The sequence below is a fragment of the Capsicum annuum genome, chromosome 8 (genome assembly GCF_002878395.1).
Source record: "Capsicum annuum cultivar UCD-10X-F1 chromosome 8, UCD10Xv1.1, whole genome shotgun sequence".
Lineage (NCBI taxonomy): Eukaryota > Viridiplantae > Streptophyta > Magnoliopsida > Solanales > Solanaceae > Capsicum > Capsicum annuum.
Genome location: NC_061118.1, coordinates 99397304 through 99417703, shown reverse-complemented (window position 1 = coordinate 99417703; position 20400 = coordinate 99397304). Strand labels below are relative to the sequence as shown.

General features: G+C 32.6%; 2 protein-coding genes across 2 annotated transcripts; both read left to right on the top strand.

The window, feature by feature from the left end:
- Nucleotides 1-606: 606 nt before the first annotated feature.
- On the top strand, nucleotides 607-12370 carry LOC107839064 (EG45-like domain containing protein). The gene is made up of 3 exons (XM_016682413.2): nucleotides 607-852; nucleotides 1403-1703; nucleotides 12067-12370. Exons 1-3 carry the CDS (start codon nucleotides 732-734, stop codon nucleotides 12071-12073), a joined length of 429 nt encoding a protein of 142 aa, XP_016537899.2. The 5' UTR covers nucleotides 607-731; the 3' UTR covers nucleotides 12074-12370.
- A 6362-nt stretch (nucleotides 12371-18732) lies between these two features.
- On the top strand, nucleotides 18733-20083 carry LOC124886387. Its single transcript, XM_047394437.1, has 2 exons — nucleotides 18733-19426; nucleotides 19511-20083. Exons 1-2 carry the CDS (start codon nucleotides 18822-18824, stop codon nucleotides 20064-20066), a joined length of 1161 nt encoding a protein of 386 aa, XP_047250393.1. The 5' UTR covers nucleotides 18733-18821; the 3' UTR covers nucleotides 20067-20083.
- The last annotated feature ends 317 nt before the right edge of the window (nucleotides 20084-20400 follow it).

Genomic DNA, 20400 nt, shown 5'->3' with positions numbered 1-20400 from the left:
TACCAATATGAGTGACTAGTGAAGTGTCACCATTTGGATGATAAACCTTTTTAGGATTAACGTTATTAATTATAGTAATTATAATATAATATCAATGTTTGTATTAGAAATTATTGCAAATTCACTATTAGTTGAATACAAAATGGAGGGCATTGTGGGACCGGAAATTGGTACCGGAAGTGAAAGATTTGAGTAATTATGGTCTATAACAGACAAGATTTTTTTTTTATTATTATTTTATCAATAAGAGAGAGAATTGTTGATTTATCTATTTTACTGGTTGGCTATATAATGCCAAATATTTGTTCTTTAAACAAACTGTATTTGGGCTATAAAATGCCAAAACTTAAAATGTGGGCTGCATTGCATTGGCATGCCGAAATTCCCAATATTTTAAGTCCTTAATCCATGTGATTCGTTTCACAATCAGGTGAGAAATGCTTGAATATTTGACATTATAAGGAGAGAAAGACCTCCAGATTCTAGAAAGTTTTAGTACTAAAGTAATACAGTTGAGAAATAAATGAGATAAGAGAAGCTTCCTTCCAATCAAAAGTAGTTAGAACTAATAACAAATATCGTTGACTTTGAATAAAGATTCGAGTAAGCTCTACGCTCCTTTTTAGGTGTGCAATCTCGTGAGAGACCTTCATCATTTCTAATTATTCTATTCTTTTCTCCCCTATAAGTGAATGCTAGAAAAATAAGTTTGATATTGTTAATCATTTAGGATGTCAAGCCCTTTGCCTCTTCTTGTACAATGGTTTTCCTTCTTCCTAATATTCTGTCAAATCTTTCATGCATCTCGAGCTGATTTAGGAACAGCAAGCCAGTATAGCCCACCATACACACGTAAGTTAGTTTCTCCTACAAATTAAAAGAACTAACTAAAAATATTTTGTCTCTCATGGCTTAGTTATGTTCCATTTTAAAATAAAGTAATCTGGGCATAATAGTAAGAGTTGCCATCCTATCATGACTAGGAGAGCTAGTTATAGATTCAAGTCGTGAAAATAATCTTTGCAATTTTGCAAGGGAAGACTATTGATGACAAATCTAATTTGAGCAATCCAATTTCTTGGACCCTGCATGTAACAGGATCTTAGTACGTTGGACTGCAAGGTATTATTTCATTCAGAAATAAAGTAATCATGGCAGAATAATAAGAGTCGTCATCCTATGACTAGTCGATCTAGTCATGGGTTCAATTAGTAAATACAGCGCAGCTACACACCATAGATCCAATGTAATCGATCCAACTTCTCGGATAAGGCATATAAGCAAGATCTTAGTGCACCGAACTATAAACTTATATTTCATTCTGGGTGATATTTATCTCTACAAAATTATATTTCATTCTGGGTGATATTTATCTCCTCTCTTTTTCCCTTCTACTAAACAGCAAGTGCATGTTTTGGGAGTGAGTCAACACAATTCCCATCAAGCAACTTCTTTGCAGCAGCTGGTGAAGGGATATGGGATGATGGAGCTGCCTGTGGAAGACAGTATTTGATCAGTTGCATTAGCTCTGTTTTGCCCAAAGCTTGTAAACCAGGAGAAACTATTCAGATCAAGATTGTTGATCGGGCAAAAACACTAACTTCTACTCCAACAAAACGAGGAACCACAATGGTCCTTTCTAATTCTGCTCTTGCTGCAATTGCTGATTCAAATGCCCCTTCTCTTAACATCGATTTTCGACAGTAAGTCATTGCTCCCCTTATTTCACTTTTTTTTGAGTTAATTTCTCAAATAATCACTTAATGTGATGTATAACTATTTTTTACAAAAATAACTAAATTTTTATTGTCTATACTAAAAATAGATATTATGATTACTCAATTATTGTAAAGAGATAAGGGAAACGTCAGCTTCAAGGTGAGTAGTGCACACAGGGCCTAGGCGCCTAGATAAATCAAAAGGAGCCCTGAGAAGTACTCCATCCATTTTAATTTATTTATTTAATTAAGTTGAAACAAAGTTTAAAAAAGTAAAATGTTATTGAATCTTATGAGCTTAAATTAATATATATAAAAAAATATCAAAATATTCTTTAATCTTATCACTTTAAACCTATAATGTGAGAAGTTAGAATATAAAGTAATACAAAATGAAAGAAACGGCTTTTTCAAAAACAGACTAAAATGTAAAAGTAGTAGTTATACGAAAAGAACTTCTGATATTTTGTTAATATAAAGTTTTAAAAAACGGAAGAAACATCTTTTTAAAAAACAGACTAAAATGTAAAAGTAATACTCCTTCCGTTTTATTTTATCTATCGTTATTTTTTTTTATTTGTCTCAAAAGAATGTTATATTTTCTTGGTAATTATTTAAAGACACAATTTCACTTTTACCCTTATTGATCTCACTCACTTAATTAATAATAGTAATAGTATATTTTTAATAAGGACAATATGGTAAACATCATTAAGTCTTTATCTTATTTCTTAAATTTAGTATTCGGTTAAATTATGACACATAAAATGAGACGGAGGGAGTAGTAAGATACCAAAGGAACTTCTACTATCTTGTTCTTTCCTATTTATTTTTGGGTTGTGGAGTGGACCCCAAAAAATGGGCTAAGTAAAAGAGAAGTGATTGATACGTCGAACCTGACACCTATATATAGCATATTGATGAAATGTAGGAGTACACCACCGTTAAGGGATCAGATTCCTGAAATAAGATATATGACAATAAAACAATAACACACAGAGAATACAGTAAATAAATCAACACAACGATTTTACGTGGAAACCTCCTTGCTCAAGGGAGGAAAACCACGACCTGTAATCATATGTTTTCTCAAGCTCCACTATAATCAGAATCAATCATGATTACATACTCCATTAGAACTTAATTCTAAGTTCCACCAGATTGCAATAACTCTACCACAATCTCCTCTTGACAACTCTGTCAAAATCTCTCTCAAAACTGACTAACTCTAACCAGCACAATCTCAGACAACTCTATCTAAGAAGGTTAAAATCAAAATGAAAACTTTACTCTCTTATCTTTGGAGTAAATCAGTTATAGGACTCGACTTAAGAATACCAACATTATGAGCAATATAAATATTAGAACTTGAGCTTACAGAAGGTTTTTGCCGCCATAGTAGAAGCCTTGAATTGCAAAAGCTATTGATAAATGACCATAATATGTATTTATAATAGTTTAGAATTGTATAATCAAATTTTGATTGGATCGGGTGTCCATTCTGGAAGTCTGTGCACCTGTACATTTGTTGTACTAGCAAACCAAATTTTGCAGAGTATGATAGTTGTGCCTATGCAAAGTAAGCAATAGACCTGGTTATCTGAGTATCATCTAGTCATCATCATAACATGAGACAATAATTTTTTTTGATGATGACACCATGTTCGCATAACATCAAATTTCATTCAGTTTGGAGCAGCTGCATCTACAGATACACCAGTATTTCCCCTATCAATAGCATCCCTTCACTAACTTTTTACAGTTTCAAACCATTTCCTGACTCCCCCTTATCAAACACACCATAGCATCATCAGTGTGTGTTTTCTCTGTCAATATTTCCTCTATTATCAGCAATCATACATTACTTTACTTGGTACCTGGTCCCCCTGCCTTAGTGAATTCAATTCCCCCTTTTGACATCATAAAAAAGTAAGAACAGTAAATAAAGATAATAATAGGCGCAATTAAGTTAACTAATGGTCACTAGACAACACTAACATGAATGAACAACCAATAGAAAAGAGAGGCAAATGATAGATACACAATATGATTTCATTCATTTGAAAGTAAGGTAAGTACAATAAGTGCATAACAAAATAACATAAAATTTTGAACTTAAAAGCCATTAGAAACAACAAAGAGAAACTGACACTAGGGATAATTTGGAAACAAAGAGGGTGCTTAGGTTGATGGAGGTTTGGGAGAGAGGGACTTAAGTAGCATTTTCATACTTGCACTCTCTATAGCATGAAAATTCAACAGCTATTTGGTGAGATCATTTACTTCTGCATTAAATCCTTGAACCTCTTTTATGAGTACAATGACCTTGGTCTTCAGTGCTGCATTTATGGCTCTTAGTGCTTCAGCAATACCTAGTCCTTTAGTGGAAAGTTGTTGGTTTTGATCCTCAAATTCAAATGTAGAATCTCAGCATCCTTGGCAATCAAACTATTGCTCATCTCCTTTACCTTTTTGCTCAAATTTTCTTGAACAACTATTAGTTCTAACACCTGGGACATGGTCCCCACTTTGCCTTCTACACACTCATTCTCAATCAAGGTTGTTAGAGTAAACATTTGTTTTGTAGTTTTAGGAGTCTCCTTCTCACCAACTACTCCAAAATAATTAAATACCCTATTCAAAAAATATCCATAAGGCATATCGTGTCTTCCCTCTTTGACATGTATAACCATGTACGTATACTCTTACGTCAAAGTAGGTAGACTAATAAGTTCAAACTTACTCAGGCACTCAATAATAAATAGATCAACAGGTGAGGCTATTGTCCCTTTCTCAAACCTAGGTAAGGGAACTTTGTTTCTAAACTCAAACATTAATTGAAATTCCTTTTTTGAGAAATTTCTTTCTCATACCAGTAAATTTTCTCTGTCTTTCAGGCATCTACCATAAATTCTATTGAGGGCTGCTATTTAAAAATAGTCCTCACTCTAGCTATAGGAACATCCAAAATTTTCTCCAAGATTTCTTCATCCTATTTCAATTTATTCCCATAAACCAAAGCTGAAAACTTTATTATTTAATAAAACTGCCTTACTTCATTTTCAAAACAGAGGGAACTGGCTCTTTAAGGAGATATGGTCATCCCTGGTGCCTTACATATTCTACTAATTCAATCATATTAGCCTTCTCAAAAATCCTAGAATCAGATACTCTTCCTGTTAGAACTTTTTTATTTCTCAGAACCTCATATCTTTATTCTCTAGTCAAACTCTTCTTTACTTTCTCCACCATCCTTCTTTTATAGCCACTTCCAGGCTCTTCTTCAGCAACTTTTCTTTTCTTAGGACCAGGTCCCTCAGTCACATTCTTCATCACAGTAATGTATTTCTTAGGAGTTGGACTCCTTGTCTTAGTTTGAGAAGACCTGATCCCGTTTTCTTTTTTATCCTCTTTTCTTTTCTTTTATATTGCCTCAGTAACATCAACATCGATCTCTTCATTAATTTCTCTAATATTAGCCATCTATACATTCTCTTCATCTAACATTGTCTCTTTTTTCAATCTCTTTATTTTAGTAGTTACACACTTACTTGCCTTCGTGGCATCTCCTATGAGTGTTTTCTCTACACTTTTTATTGTGTAGGTCTTGATACCTTTTAAGTTTTTTCCACCTTCTTATTTTTTTTGCTACCTCTTATCTTAGCACTGACCACCTCAAGGATAATTCGTCTTTATCAACCTCCTCATCTTCTACAAGTGGTTGCACAAATAAGCCAAAATTTTCTATAAACTTATGGATTTTGTCTGATGAGGGAAGAGAGGGGTTATCACCTATATTTTTACCCATCCCTATATTGATTTATCTAGGGTCATTGGCTAATAACATTAAGTTTTCTCAAAGGGGATATCTTCTCCAAAAAGTTGAGCAAAGATTGGGTTTGACTCTGAAGGGGTAGGAAAACCTGGTTCTTGAGAAGTTTCTAAATGAGCATTCCCTATAGGTTTTCTGATGGAATGGAGGTTTGAGGAAACTCAACCACTATGGGTGACCCAAACCCTTCACTAGTGCCAATGATTTAGGCCTTTTTAGGACTAGGTTCAACAACTTTTGAAGTTTCCTCCAAGGTGGACTCATTCGTGGAAAATGGTAAAAAAGAAAATTCAATAGAAGGGTTTTCATATTGGGATGCAGGAGATTGAATAGTTTCACTTTCATTCGTGGGGCTTGAGAATGATATTTTATCTACCATTTGGTGTTTTGGAAGAATATCTTTTGAATAAGGGATGGATATTTTTTAGAAACAAAAAAAATTATTTGAGAAGGAGTTTGGACTAATTTTGAAAAAGTGAGTAAAAAGTGGGATTTGATTATGTTTTCTAAAGAGAAGAAGAGGTGCAACATTTGAAATTAAAGGTATAAGACGCGTCTGGTCCTAATAGGTGCAACTCTTTACTTTTTGATGGATTTGACAGCTTTTAACAAATAGGAAAGGTCGTGGCTTTTCAGATAAAAAGTTATGCAATTTTTAAGACATATGTGAATGATACTAACCTGTGGGATGGGACCAGGTCCCTCCCTTGCTTGAAGGAAATTCTAAATCATGTCTTTCTAATTTGTTCTCCTTCAAGTTTGCTCACCATGCGTGTATATCAGCAAAGGTATGGTACTGAGTTAGACAAAAATGCACAGATTGCAACAAAGATACTTGTCTCCTAATCATAACCAAAGATTGAGGAAATTGATCCACCAAATAGATCAATTCATCTTGATCAATCCTAGCCTCATCCTATTCTTCACTTAAGGAATCGAAGGTTTCTCCAAAGATTATATCATCAACATAAATTTACAAAATCAACAAGTTGTTTCCTCTAGACTTAAGAAAGAGGGTATTATCAATTTTTTCTCTTTTAAAGACATTATCTAGTAGAAACTTTAACAGACGCTTATACCAAGCTCTAGGTGCTTGCTTAAACTCGTAGAGAGATTTATCCAGCTTTAAGCATATGATGTGGGAAATCAGCATCCTCAAATCCTGGAGGTTGCTTGACGTAAGCTTCTTCCTTCAGATTATCATTTAAAAAGGCACTCTTGACATCCATTTGGATGAGTTTGAAACCAATATAGGCTACAAAATCAATATGAATCCTAATTGTTTCCATCCTTTCAATAGGATCAAAGGTCTCACTATAGTCAATTCCTTTCTCCTGATTATATCCTTATACAACAAGCCTTGATTTATTTTTGTTGATAATGCCATGTTCATCCAGCTTGTTTCTGTACACCCTTCTTATCCCAATGATAGTTTTATCAATAGGGTGGGGGACCAGGTTCTAGACTTTACTTCTTTTAAATTATTGAAGTTCTTCCTACAAAAGAATTAATCCAGACAATATTTTTAAGGCATTATTTTACATTTTTAGGCTCTATTTGGGATAAAAAGTTGATAATGCCATAAAATTCCTAGCTTGAGCCCTTGCTTGCATTCCGAGCTCTAATAACAAGGTCAATTTTCAAAGGGGTGAGAAGACTTGTGCTTCCAATTTAATCTTCTTGATTAAGATATGTTGGGACCAAGTCTTTGTTAATTTTGAATAGGTTCTTCTTGATGTTCCTTTTCTTAATTTGGATTCATCAACTGAGCACTTGAATCAGTACCTCCTTCTTCATCAATAACTATATTATTCTGTTATTGAACCTCAACTTTATCTATACCATCCCTTTGAATGGGAATGATTTCTTCCATATTAGAATCTTCACCTCCAGTAGGATTTTTTGGCTTTCCTAATTTATCAAAGACTGCATGTACATTTGCTCTCGTATATAGGGCCTTTTTATTGAAGACTCTATATGCTTTACTTATTGAGGAGTAAACTAGAAATACATTTTCATCAATTTTAGAGTCAAACTTCTCAAGCTCATTCTTCCCATTATTTATAACAAAGAACTTGCAACCAAAGGGTTTGAAATAATCAAGTTTAAGCTTTTCGCTGAAAATAAGTTCATATGGAGTTTTGTTTAAGATAGATCTAATCAGGAATTTGTTGGTCACATAACAGCAGTATTGACAGCCTCAACCTAAAAACTATTTGGAAGACCATTATCAATCAGCATGGTCCTAGCAATTTTTATTAGTGTCCTGTTCTTCCTTTCAACCACTCCATTTTGCTGGGGAGTTCTTGGAGCAGAAAAGTTGTGACTAGTGACATTTTCAGCACAAAATTCTTCAACTTTGACATTCTCAAACTCATTTCCATAATCAAATTTGAATCCTACAATCTTGCTATTCAGTTTTACCTAAATTTTCTTAGCAAAGATCACCAGTACTTCATACGTTTTATCCTTGGTTCTTAGAAACAAAGTTCAAATGAACTGGAATAGTCATCCATAATAACAAACGCATATCTCTTTGCACCTCTACTTTGGACTTTGACTTGTCCACAAAGGTCCATGTGCAATAATTCAAGAGGTGTTGTGGTGCTTACGTGTTTCTTCTGCTTAAAGGATGATCCAATTTATTTTTCTTTGACACAAACATCACAAACCTTATTATCTAAAAACTGTAGCTTTGGAACACCATGGACCAGGTCCTTTGAGATCAATTTGTTGAGTAGAGAAGAACTTACATATCCCAAACTTTTATGCCACAAATTAGCATTTTCACTTTGAGCACTTAAGAAAGTCAATTCAGAGTCAACCACTATGTCTATATCAACCACATACATGTTTTTGAATTTTTTAGCTTTGAGTATAAATTTCCCAGCCTTCATGTTGGACACAGTGCACCCATCAGATAAAAACTTCACTCCATTTTATTTGTTGTAAATTTGGGACACACTTAGAAGATTGTACTTTAACCTATTTACATAATAAACATCCTCAATGGAATGATTCGAGGATTTTTCTATCTTCTCAACAACATAGATATAGCCATTCTTTCAATTTTCAAAAGACTTACATCCACCCTTAAGTGCCTTGATTGAGAGATAATAGTCAGTTTATCCAGTCATATACTTAGAGCATCCACTATCCATAAACTAGCTTTGACTACTTTCCCTTACTCCTATCTGCATACAAAGGTCATTTGTTAGATTTAGAAACCCATTTGAGTCTAAGTTTTCAAAAAGAATATAAAGGAGGAATCACAACTTTCTTGGTCTAGCTAGGTAGTTTATTTTTCTTTAAGTTTTTCAAGGAAATAAATCCCTTGAAAAATGACTGCATCTGCTGAACATGCATAGCTGAATTTATTTTAACTCTAAGTCATCCTTGACAGTTTTTTTTTTTTGTGACCATTTCTACCATGGTGAGTGCATAGAAAATTATTGGAATTTTTGCTAGCAACAGAAACATACTTTCTATGGGTCTTAAGAGAATGAGTGTTGTGCTGATACCCAAGACCTCTACCATTATTGACCATCCCTGACTTGTTGGGTTTGCAAGAATTTATGAAGAGATGGTCCATTTTAGAGATTTATTAAAATTTTCTTTTATGTGGACTAGGTCCCTTTTTAATTCTTCATTCTTCTCAAGAGCAGTCATAAGAAACTTCTGAGAGTTTTTCAACTTTTTTTTCAAGTTTGATTTATAGCTTGGTAGCTTCCTTTTTCCCTTTACTATTCGATTCAGCTAACACTCTCAGTTTTTCTATCATATTCTTGTTTTCAAATTTTAATTTTATAGAGTATTCTCCTATCTCAAATGGATGAATAGTTAGTGCAAGCTTTTCATGTTGTAAAATTTCTACCTTATCTTCAAGAAACTCCTTCTCAGCAGTAAACTCACATACAGAGTCTATCAAGCCATTTGCAAATTCTTTAACTTTTTAGGGAAGTAATTATTTAGGTTCTACTTAATGTTAAAAGGGGTTACCTCATCCTTTCCTTCATCATCTAATTTATCCATGAAAGCAAAGAGTGAGTTCCCTTGAGATAGGAAAAATAAAGAGTGAGGTAGTGGACAACTAAGAAAGATTATCTTTTTTCATTATCTTCTTCAACCTGCATGGATACATCTTCAGGCTTTTTAGTATCTTCAAATTCACTTGAGGATCTCCCCAGACAGCTAGTGTTTGCTTCACCATATAGTCAGCTATAATTTTCCTTCTTGATTTATTAGGGACCTGGTCCTTCTTCTTTGCTTTGTCAATCCCTGACTACAGATACTTCTGATAATCCATTTTGTGCAGAGGGCAATCCTTGAAGTTTCTAAGATTACCACATTTATGACAGACCTCAACTATACCAACTTACCTGTTGCTACTCCCTTTCCTTTGAAACTTGCCATTTCTATTCATGGACCTTACAGTGTTTCTGTCTAAATAAGCAATACCAGTATCCTCCTCACTAGACTTAGGTTTTAAATCTTTTACAGCTAGTGACTTCGCTTTTTTTCTTTCCTTCTTCTCCTGTTCTTATTATTTGTTTAGTTCATGAGTATTTAAGTTCCCAATCAATTCATCCATTGTAAGAGGTTTTAAATCTCTTGCTTTAGTGATTGAATCAACCTTGCTCTTCCATGAGTTTGGAAGAACTCCCAGAATCTTCCTTACTTGTTTGTAAAGTGGAATTACCTCACCAAGGTAGTGCAATTCATTTGTAATTGTAGTAGATCTTATGTGCATCTCTTAGATGGTTTTACTCTCCTTCATAGAGAATTCTTCGTACTGAGTGGTTAGCATACCTACCTTTGATTCTTTTACTTGATTTGTTCCCTCATGGGCAGTCCTTAGGTAGTCCCAAATCTCTTTAATACTTTCACCCACAGAGATATGGTTGTATTCATATGGTCCTATCTATGAAACTAGTAATGTCTTATCTTTGAAGTCTTTTCAATCTTCTTACGATCTTCCTCATTATACTCTTTTCTAGTTTTAGCTACTAGCCTAGTTATATCACCTTCTTTAACCTCCTTTATTGGAACATGAGGGACATCAAGTATCACATCTATTAGCTCACTGTCTTCAGTCATAATAAAGTCATACATTCTAGTTTTCCACATATTGACCATTGAAATGGGGTGGCCTAATAACATATTATCTTTTCTCCGAAATGGATGGTGCAGCCATGATAACTAAGATAGTCTAGGTGTGAACCTTTTAGATTGACCTTGCTCTGATATCAATTGATGAAACGTAGGAGTACACCACTGCTAAGGGACCAAGTCCCCAAAGTAATATATATGACAATAAAATAGTAACACACAAAGAATACAGTAAATAAATCAACATAATTATTCTACGTGAAAAACTCTTTGCTCAAGGGACAACAACCACAACATGTACTCGTAGGATTTCTCAAGCTCCACTATAATTAGAATCAGTCATAATTATAGACTCCATTAGAACTTAACTCTAAGTTTCACTAGATTGCAATAACGCTACCACAATCTCCTCTTGACAACTCTGTCAGAACCTCTCTCAAAACTGACTAACTCTAGCCAGCACAATCTCAGGCAACTCTACCTAAGAAGATAAAATCAAAATGAATACTTTACTCTCCTATCTTTGGAGTAAATCAGTTACAGGACTCGACTCAAGAACACCAACATTATGAGCAATATAAATATTAGAACTTGAGCTTATATAAGGTTTTTACTGCCACAGTAGAGTCCTTGAATTGCAAAAATTATTGAGGAATGAGCATCCTTATGTATTTATAGTAGTGTAGAATTAAATGATCGAATTTTGATTGGACCAGGTGTCCATTCTGGTACGTTGTCCACCTGCACAGTTGTTGCACTAGCGGACAAAACTGTTCAGAGTGTGACAGCTATGCCTAGACAAATTAAGCAACGAACCTGATCCTCTGAGTATCATCTAGTCATCATCAAAATATGAGACAACGCATATACAGTAGCATTCTGCTATATATACCTCTCATTTTTCATGCAAGTTGTAGATAATATTGATCCCGTCAACAAGGAAAGAATAGAATGGAAAGACAAAGAAAGTTCAACTATAAAAAGATGGGTAATGGGTTTAAAATGGTTTTTAAAAAAAACAACAAAAAATGGATGCACTTCAAATTTTGCAAATCATTTCATAAGTTCGTTAAATGAAGTTAAGCAACCGTGGGTTAATTTTTTGGGATAGTTACTAATATATACGATTGTACCATTTAGTTTAGCAAAAGTGGTTGAAATATGTACTGCATATCAATCGATTGTGTATAGTGTCTATATTTTATATATGTGTGTATACTATATGCATAAGTATGTATATTATATGTATATATTTGAATATTAGTATAAACTATATCTATACACTATATAGATATTTTGTTAATTAGATGGTCCAAAAGTATTGAGCTATAATTTTCTCTAATTTTTCATCTTCTCAGTTTGGATGTTCTTTTAATATTGAAAGACAAAAACTCTTTGTTACTGCAGGGTATAGAAGGAAAAACGAGTTTTTTTTTGAGGTACCGTTTGGACAACTTGGTTGAAGTTGGAAAAAGAAAACGAGTGTTTGAAGTTGAAAAGGTGCATATGGAAGAAAGAAATTATTTCTGGACATGAACTGTGTTTGTTAAAAAAAAAAAAGGAGAGTAAAAACATTGCGAGTAAATCACCATTTTAGTTGAAATAGCCCCAAGTCTTTTAAAAAATTGAAGTTGGATCGAGAACCGAAACACAAAAACGATCCTTGATTTGTAAATATTATTTCATTATTTGCTAACAATTACTCTCTCTATTCCGTTTTATGTGTCATTCTCTTTTTGTTGGTTTGTCTCAAAAAGAATATCACCTTATTATGATTAAAAATAATTTAACTTTAAAATTTTCCTTTTATAGGACACATTTTATTTTACACGGTTATTAAGAAATCATAAACTGAATGATAAATTTTACTATTTTACCATATTAATGATATTCATTGAGCATAACAATGAATATTGAAATTGTAATTGTTCATATTTAATGTGTACTATTAATTACAAGAGAAAAATGAAAATTAATTAATTCTATCATAATTTAAGAAGTAATCAACTAATATGAGACATTTATTTTTAGTAATATGACCAACTAAAATGGAACGTGAGGACTATTTTGGACCACAAGTTTCAAAAGTTTACTTCTTTTTCTTAAAGAGAATATATTTTAAAAAAAAAAAAGTTTTGAACATATTAGGTTTTATTTAGTGAAAACCTAAACTATTGGTTGTCTTAACCCACCCACCCCACCCCACCCTCTGGAACTTGTTGTTTCAATACGTTGAGTATCCCCTCGTTTTAAGTAGTGAAGTTGGATTCCCATGCAGTTTGCAAGAGGAATATTTTAAGTACCTAGGGTCTACTATTCAGGGGAACGGAGAGACAGATGAGGATGTATCTCATCGTATTGGGGCAGGTTGGATGCAACGAAGGCTTACTTCGGGAATCTTATGCGATAAGAAGGTGCCCCATAAGCTGAAAGAAAAATTCTATAGAGTTATAGTCCAGCTGACTATGCTTTATGGAGCGGAGTGTTGGTCTGTTAAGAATTCTCATATCCAAAAGTTGAAGGTGGCGGAAATGAGAATGTTACGTTGGATGTGCGGATTTACTAGGGCTGACAGGGTTAAGAATGAGATTATTCGGAAGAAGGTAGGAGTAGTATTGGTGGAGGATAAAATGCGGGAAGTGAGATTAAGATGGTTTGATCATGTGATGAGGAGGGGCACGGATGCCCCGGTTCGTAGGTGTGAGAGGTTGGCCTTGGATGGTTTCAAGCAGGGTAAGGGTAGACCGAAGAGATACTAAAGGGAAGTGATTAAACTTGACTTAGAGCGATTACAACTGACTGAGGACATGACCCTGGATAGGAAGGTATGGAGGAATAACATTAGGGTAGAGGGCTAAGGTGGGTGGATGAGTCGTAATCAGTAGGTAGGAGGGCCTTGGTGTCCTTTGTTTGGAAACGAACAATTTTGTGTGGATGTCGTACCTATGTTATTTTTATCGTGTTTCATGCTTTTGATGTTTTATATGTTGTCTTTTGTCTTTAGCTGGGGGTCTATCGGAAATAACCTCTCTACCTCTTTAGAGGTAGTGGTCTAGAATACGTACACTCTACCCTCCCCAGATCCCACAATGTGAAAATTTACTGAGTTTATTGTTGTTATTGTTGTTGTTGAGTATCCTTTCGTGGTCCACCTGGCACAAAAATTAAGTACAAACTCAAGAAGGCGCTTGAAATATCTTTAAAAAATGAAAAATTGCCATTTTTTTTAATTTTTTTCATAGTTTCAAAGCCCCTCCCCCTCTCTCCTCTTCCTATTCCTTATCCTCCGTCACTTTCAAATTTCTCAAAATATTTTTTTTCAATATGATTTCTACGCTTTAAATCAAACCCCGAATCGAAATAATAATCGAAATTTAGTATGAAACACTGACTGAAAGAATAATTTCATATTTTAACATAAAAAAACGAACAAAAAACACATCTTTTTAGATAATAACTTACCTAATCAAAAAAAAATCAACGGTATGGATTTCCAACGCCTCAGGAAACTAGTCGAGATAGATGACAACACCTTTTCCCCCTCTTCCTTACTGGTAGGCAATCTTCTCTTATGGCCTTCACCCCACCTAGAAATAGAGAACCAAGCCCCTTCTGATCCATTTATTTCTGCAAGCAGAGAGGATCCAGCGCGTTGCCCCCTCCTATTCAGGGCTGGATAACAGTGTGGTTCCCGTCGTGTCATTGAGATCTGTAGGGTGGCGGATACTTCGATTGCCTTGTATCAGGTGAAAAGAAGGGGGTGGTAGGCTTAGTAGGGCTTGAAATTAAATACTCACTTAAAGCTTCGATTTTTCTCTATTTTAGAGCAGAGAAAAACTCAAATTCATCTTCTTCTTCACTAAAAGCTTACACAAAAGTGTTTAGTGAGTGAAAATGAGTGATTTTTATATAGGATATATATGAAAGAGAGTTAGATATTATTTATCCATGTGGACATGCACATAAGTCATTATTCCATCGTGTACTCGCGTGCTTACAAGATTGTGATCTTTGGATCACGAGGGGGTATCTGACGTATTGAATAACAAGTTCAGGATATTTTTTTTTGAGACGATCGATAGTTTAGGTGTTCACTAAAAAAAATATTACAAATTTAGGGAGATTTTTAGAACTTCCCTCTTTCTTAAATTATGTGTCAAGTCAAATGGTGCCGTACAAATTAGGATCCATCTGTTCCTGAATAATTGCACCATTTTATTTACACTCACTTAAGAAAAACATTAATTACATGTTAAATTTATTATATTACCCTTATTTTGTTACTCTATTCTATTTAATACTTTTCTTTCTTTTTTTTATTATATTGATATATCTCTATTATATTGAAAAAATAAATAATTATGCTTGATTTATGAAATGATAAGTATTAAAAATATTTATCTTTAATAAAAATGACAAATAAATAAAAACTAAGGAAGTATATATGTACCAAAGGCAACAATATGTTGTGTATTGTAGGGTACTTGAGAAGAAGCTTGTACATTTCAGGGGTTATTATGAGTGAACCAAATGTACATTAATTAGCCATCGACTATTTTTATGTTGATTATAGATGAGTGAAAATTATTTTCACCTCAAAACTTTATTTTTAAAATTAAATTTCCTTCTTAATTTGGAATAATAATTTAATTTTTTCCTTTATTGTATGCAATGTTCATGTTATTTTTCTTATATCAAATACATTTATGTAATATTTTTTTATATTATATATAATTTATTTTTTTAATCTAGGTATTTATAAATTTTTATTTAAGTTCAATATTACGAGTAGAATAATACTTTTATGAATTTCTCATAAAATTTAAGGTGATTTATATTACTGTTATTTCAGTATTATATATAGTAAGCATTTGTATAGGTCTGTACTTGCATGTACAAATATTTTTGCCCTTTGTTAATCTCTTATTTCATGTGTTTCATCTTACTTGGTCCTTCTTGATATGACACCTCTTTAGAAAATATTTATTAGAGGTATATTTTTATTAAACTAGTCTTATTAATATAATGCATTGAAAATTTTAATTTGACTGTTATTACTCTATGCAGATATTTAATGTTAGAAATAAATTTCTTTTTTTTTAATTTCATAAATTGGATAAGTAAATTAAAATAACTATTTTTAATATGAGGATCAAGTAATATGAAACAGTAGGTATTCTCTATAGTCTATATAAATAAACAAGTTTTAGTTGTCATTAATAGAGTATTACATAATTTATAGTTTGAAAATAATTTAAAATCTAAACAAATACAATTTTTAAGAATTTGACATTAATTTAGTTCATTATTTCCCATTGTATAAATAAAGATTAGAGTTTTGATTATTATTAATAAAATTAATTTTCTCATTATGCTAATTTACTTCATTATAGAATATCATTAGCTTATATATTTAAGTAGTATTGCTCACTTTTTTCACCCAAAAAATAATATTTATATTTTTATGAAAAAATTATTACATGAATTTAATAAAATAAAAATATCTTAATTTTTAAAAGAAGTAAGAAAATAAAATCAATAATAAAAGAGTATAATAGGCATTTAAAAATTAATTAGGATAAAGGGGAAAGTTTAATTATTGTTCAAAATTGAGAAGGAAATTTAATTTTTAAAGTAAAATTACGAGTGAATGCAATTTTCACCCATTATAGATGGAACACTTTTAGTTTCCACTACGAAGAAAAATAACTAATCACAGGTTATCTAGAAACTGCACTACTTTCATGCAAAAATGGATTAGCTTGAATCGAAACTTGAACAGGAAGTTTGAAAATGTAACTAGCTATGGATATCGACCAACAACCCAACAATCAAGTCCTTCAGATCCTGTAAATTCCAGTGTAAATTCAACCTTTGTACAAAAACTCCTCCACAATTACCTCTCTTTCCAAACCTTGATGCCCCGATAGTGAACACTGATATGCAGGATGTGATTACTCCTACAAACTCCGATGGAAATTTCATCTTGATATCTGCGGCAGAAAAATTGAGACGGTACTCTCCTTGGCAGACATCCTTAATTATTAAAGTAGTGGGTCGTAAATTGGGACACAAAATCTTAAAGAAAAAGCTATAAGAATTATGGAAACCCTCGGAGGACCTAACCAACGGATTTGGGATATGACTTATTTTTAATTAAATTTACCTAAAAACAGAACATGCTACATGCCTTACACGACGGCCTGCTGTTTATATAAACAACTTTGTTTCCATTCAAAAATGGGAACCCAAATTTCTGGCATCTCAAGCACGCTTTGCCTTTGCCGTAATTTAGGTTCGCCTCCCTGAGTTACCTACGAAATTCTACGATATGGACGTCCTCCAGAAGGTTGGAAGGAAGATAGGAACTCTTCTAAAGGTTGACACCTATAAATCATACATCCACAACTTCTAGGGGCAAATACGCACGATTGTGTGTTCAAGTGCCTTTAGAATAGCCTTTGTTTCACCACTTGGACATTGAATCACACAAACAAACAATTCGATACGAATCTGTCTCCTTACTCTGTACTACATGTGGTCTACTGGGGGTATATCACTCGTTGCCCATATAAAACGCCTTTCGAAGTGCCTTTACAGGATAAACCAAACAATACGATTGAAACCGAAGGAAAACTATCAGGTGACAAGCCGTTAAATTAGCAACAGAGTATAGATGAAAATGAGGAAGGATGGCAACTGGGTGAGATTCCCTGTGATGTTTCCTATTTGTTCCCCGGAAAAAGGAAGAGCAAATCACCAAGAGTCAACTAATAAACCTAATGGGCCGCTGGAGAAATTAAAAGGGTAAAATTGACAAGTAGCATAGTTAAGAACCTAATTACTAGTTTTATAATTACATTTTATAGCAATTTTTATTTTGTATTTTTAAAAAATGTTGCTGTAAAAATACATTTATAAAAAAATTACTACACTTAATTAACTGAAATTAGTTGAGCTATATATGGTATAATTATCAATCAAGTAAATATGTTGATTCCTTTTCCATTTAAAACACTTAAAAAGCGTGACATCCGTTATAATCAAATAATTCAAATTTCAGTTTTTCACCATTAACAGCTGCATATTTTTTTTTTTCAATTTCTTCTAAACCAACCCTATATTGCTTAATCAAATTGAACTGATTCTTATGCGAAATTAACAGCAATTGCAAAACGAATCAGTTATTCGATTGAATTAAATTCAATTGTTGATTCATCTGTTATATTTGTTTGAATTCAACGAATTCAACTGTCAGTTGAAAATTCAACCATTACTGTTGTTCAAGGTACATAACCATTATTGCTATTCAGTTTACTTTTTTTTTTACTATTACTGATGTGCTTATCAAGTTTTGGTTGTCGTCGTTAATTTGTATGTGAAAAAATTGTAAAACAAATTATAGTTATAATCAAGACAACAGTAAAATTGGAATTCAAGTATCTGTTGCAAATTTCATCTTTAAAGTTGTTTCAATGGGAAAAAAATCAGTATTCGACTCTATTTTTTATGATCGTTTGTTGTTATATTGATTGTTTTAACAATAGAATAATTGTAAACAACTTTCGAATTGAAATACATTCAATTTTTTTTTTTTGAAATACTAGATAATTGATTGAACAAATGTTTCTGTTGAAGTTGACGTTATTCTATGAACCCAGAAAAAAGTATTAAATATCTTCGTCCATATGTATTTTTGATGTGTTTAACGATAACACTGCATATATATTTTTGATATTGTTAATGGTAATGGTGCATATGTATTTTTTGTTTTATTGTAGAAATTTTGATATATAAATGTATATTTGCAAAAATATTTTAGTTTAAGGTAATCTTGTGTGTATGTATTTTTTTGATTGAGATGTTGGTTGTGTATCTTTGTTTGCACGTAAATCTAAAAGGTGTGTGTTATAAGAAGGGATATTTGACAAATTGGTATGTAACATATCAAATTAAAAATTAGTTATGCTCCAGATGTATTTTTTTGATATGCTTAGTTATAACACTGCATATGTATTTTATATGCGATATATGTAAACACTACATATGTATTTTTGTTTTGCTTATGGGAATTTGAGAGTATAAGTGTATATGTGATAATATGTTTGGTGCCTGTTTTACTTCCGTTTGATCAAATAGTTTGTGTATTTTGTATTTTAGAAATGGGAAGCATACCAGTCCTTGTGAAGAACTCTGGTCGATGGACGTACGAAAAGAACTTCAAAGAATATGTCACTGATGCTATACTGTTGAGCACATCAGCCACATTCGTTGAGCTACACGATGTTTTGGTATCTCACTTAAGTGTGGATTTAACCATCAAACGTATTCTAGTAGAATATCAAATCACTCCTAATCTAGGGCAGATAGAAATACATAACGATATGGATTTAAAAGTGTTAAAATTGCAGAAAAAGTTGATACAAGACATAAATTGTCTTCCTTTATATGTAAGCATTTTGGATAAAGTTGTAGGGAGAAACTTGGCAAGTTCATCTATATGTGTTGCTGAAAGAGAAATCAATTGTAACAACTTGGAAATAGTGATAAATACAACAAATAAAGGAGCTTTAGCGGTTTGTGAAAATACAGAAGCTTTAGATGTTTTTGAGAAGGATCTTATTGAGGTGATTATCTCAGACCCACATCATAAGAATGTTGAGGAAGATGAATTTTACTTGAGAAAAAGAAATTTGAAGTCAGTCATGAAGGACTATTCAATTAGGGAGAAGTTTCAAACGCGCAGTAAAAGGTCAAGTAAGAAAATGTACGTACATTCTATATCTCTCAGATCTTGTTTAATATTAGTTTGGATATGTATTTTTAATGTAATAAATTATGTTGCATGCAGGTATACATTATTTTGCAAATCAAGAAAATGTGAGTTTTTAATGCGTGCATCAAGAATAGGAGAAACAGAAATGTTTAAAATAAGAGAATTCAGAACTCAACATACATGTCCGGTGAAGGACAATATCTATCCAAAGGTACATGCAACAAGTATGTTGATAGCTGGTATGGTTAAACAGAAATTTAAAAACCACAAAAGAAAATATAGTGCGACGGAAATAAAAAATGACAGGAAGGAAGATTTTGGTATGGATTTGACATACACTTTATGTTGGAGGGCAAAAAAAAGAGCGTTAGAAGAATTGAGGGGTAAGTCATCAACATCTTATGAGAAACTCCAATCATACTTATATGTTCTAAATACTACCTATCTGGATTCACATATAAGAATGAAGAAGACAGATGATAATGTGTTCTTGTATGTATTTATCGCTCTACATGCATTCATTGAAGGATTCGATCATTGTAGACTAGTCGTAGTTGTTGATGCTAGTCATCTAAGAGGAATGTATATTGGGGCATTTATAACAACATATACAACGTATGGAGCATGTTAGTATCATTTAATTACTATAACTGGTTGTATTTTTTTTTGGTTTTTTGTTGTAGAGTTGAAAAATACATATATTTAATTCATATATACATATGTGTATATAATTAGATATATGTTCAAAGTTTTCTGAATGAAACATGTAAAATTGATTATGTTTGATAGTGAGGTTGATGTAAATTTTATTATATGTAATTGATACAATTTCTGGTAGATAAAATATACATTTTAATTGAACTATATTGTAATAAATACATATGCAGTTCCTAGCTATATTTAAATCGGCCTGCGCAGATTTTTTTTATATGCGCAAGTTCTATATTTTCTTTGGCATATGTTGT

Coding starts and splice junctions, on each gene's coding strand:
- LOC107839064 (XM_016682413.2), top strand. CDS start 732: ATGTCAAGCCCTTTGCCTCTTCTTGTACAATGGTTTTCCTTCTTCCTA. Junction 853..1,402: donor GTATAGCCCACCATACACAC/GTAAGTTAGTTT, acceptor TCTACTAAACAG/CAAGTGCATGTTTTGGGAGT.
- LOC124886387 (XM_047394437.1), top strand. CDS start 18,822: ATGGGAAGCATACCAGTCCTTGTGAAGAACTCTGGTCGATGGACGTAC. Junction 19,427..19,510: donor AAAAGGTCAAGTAAGAAAAT/GTACGTACATTC, acceptor TGTTGCATGCAG/GTATACATTATTTTGCAAAT.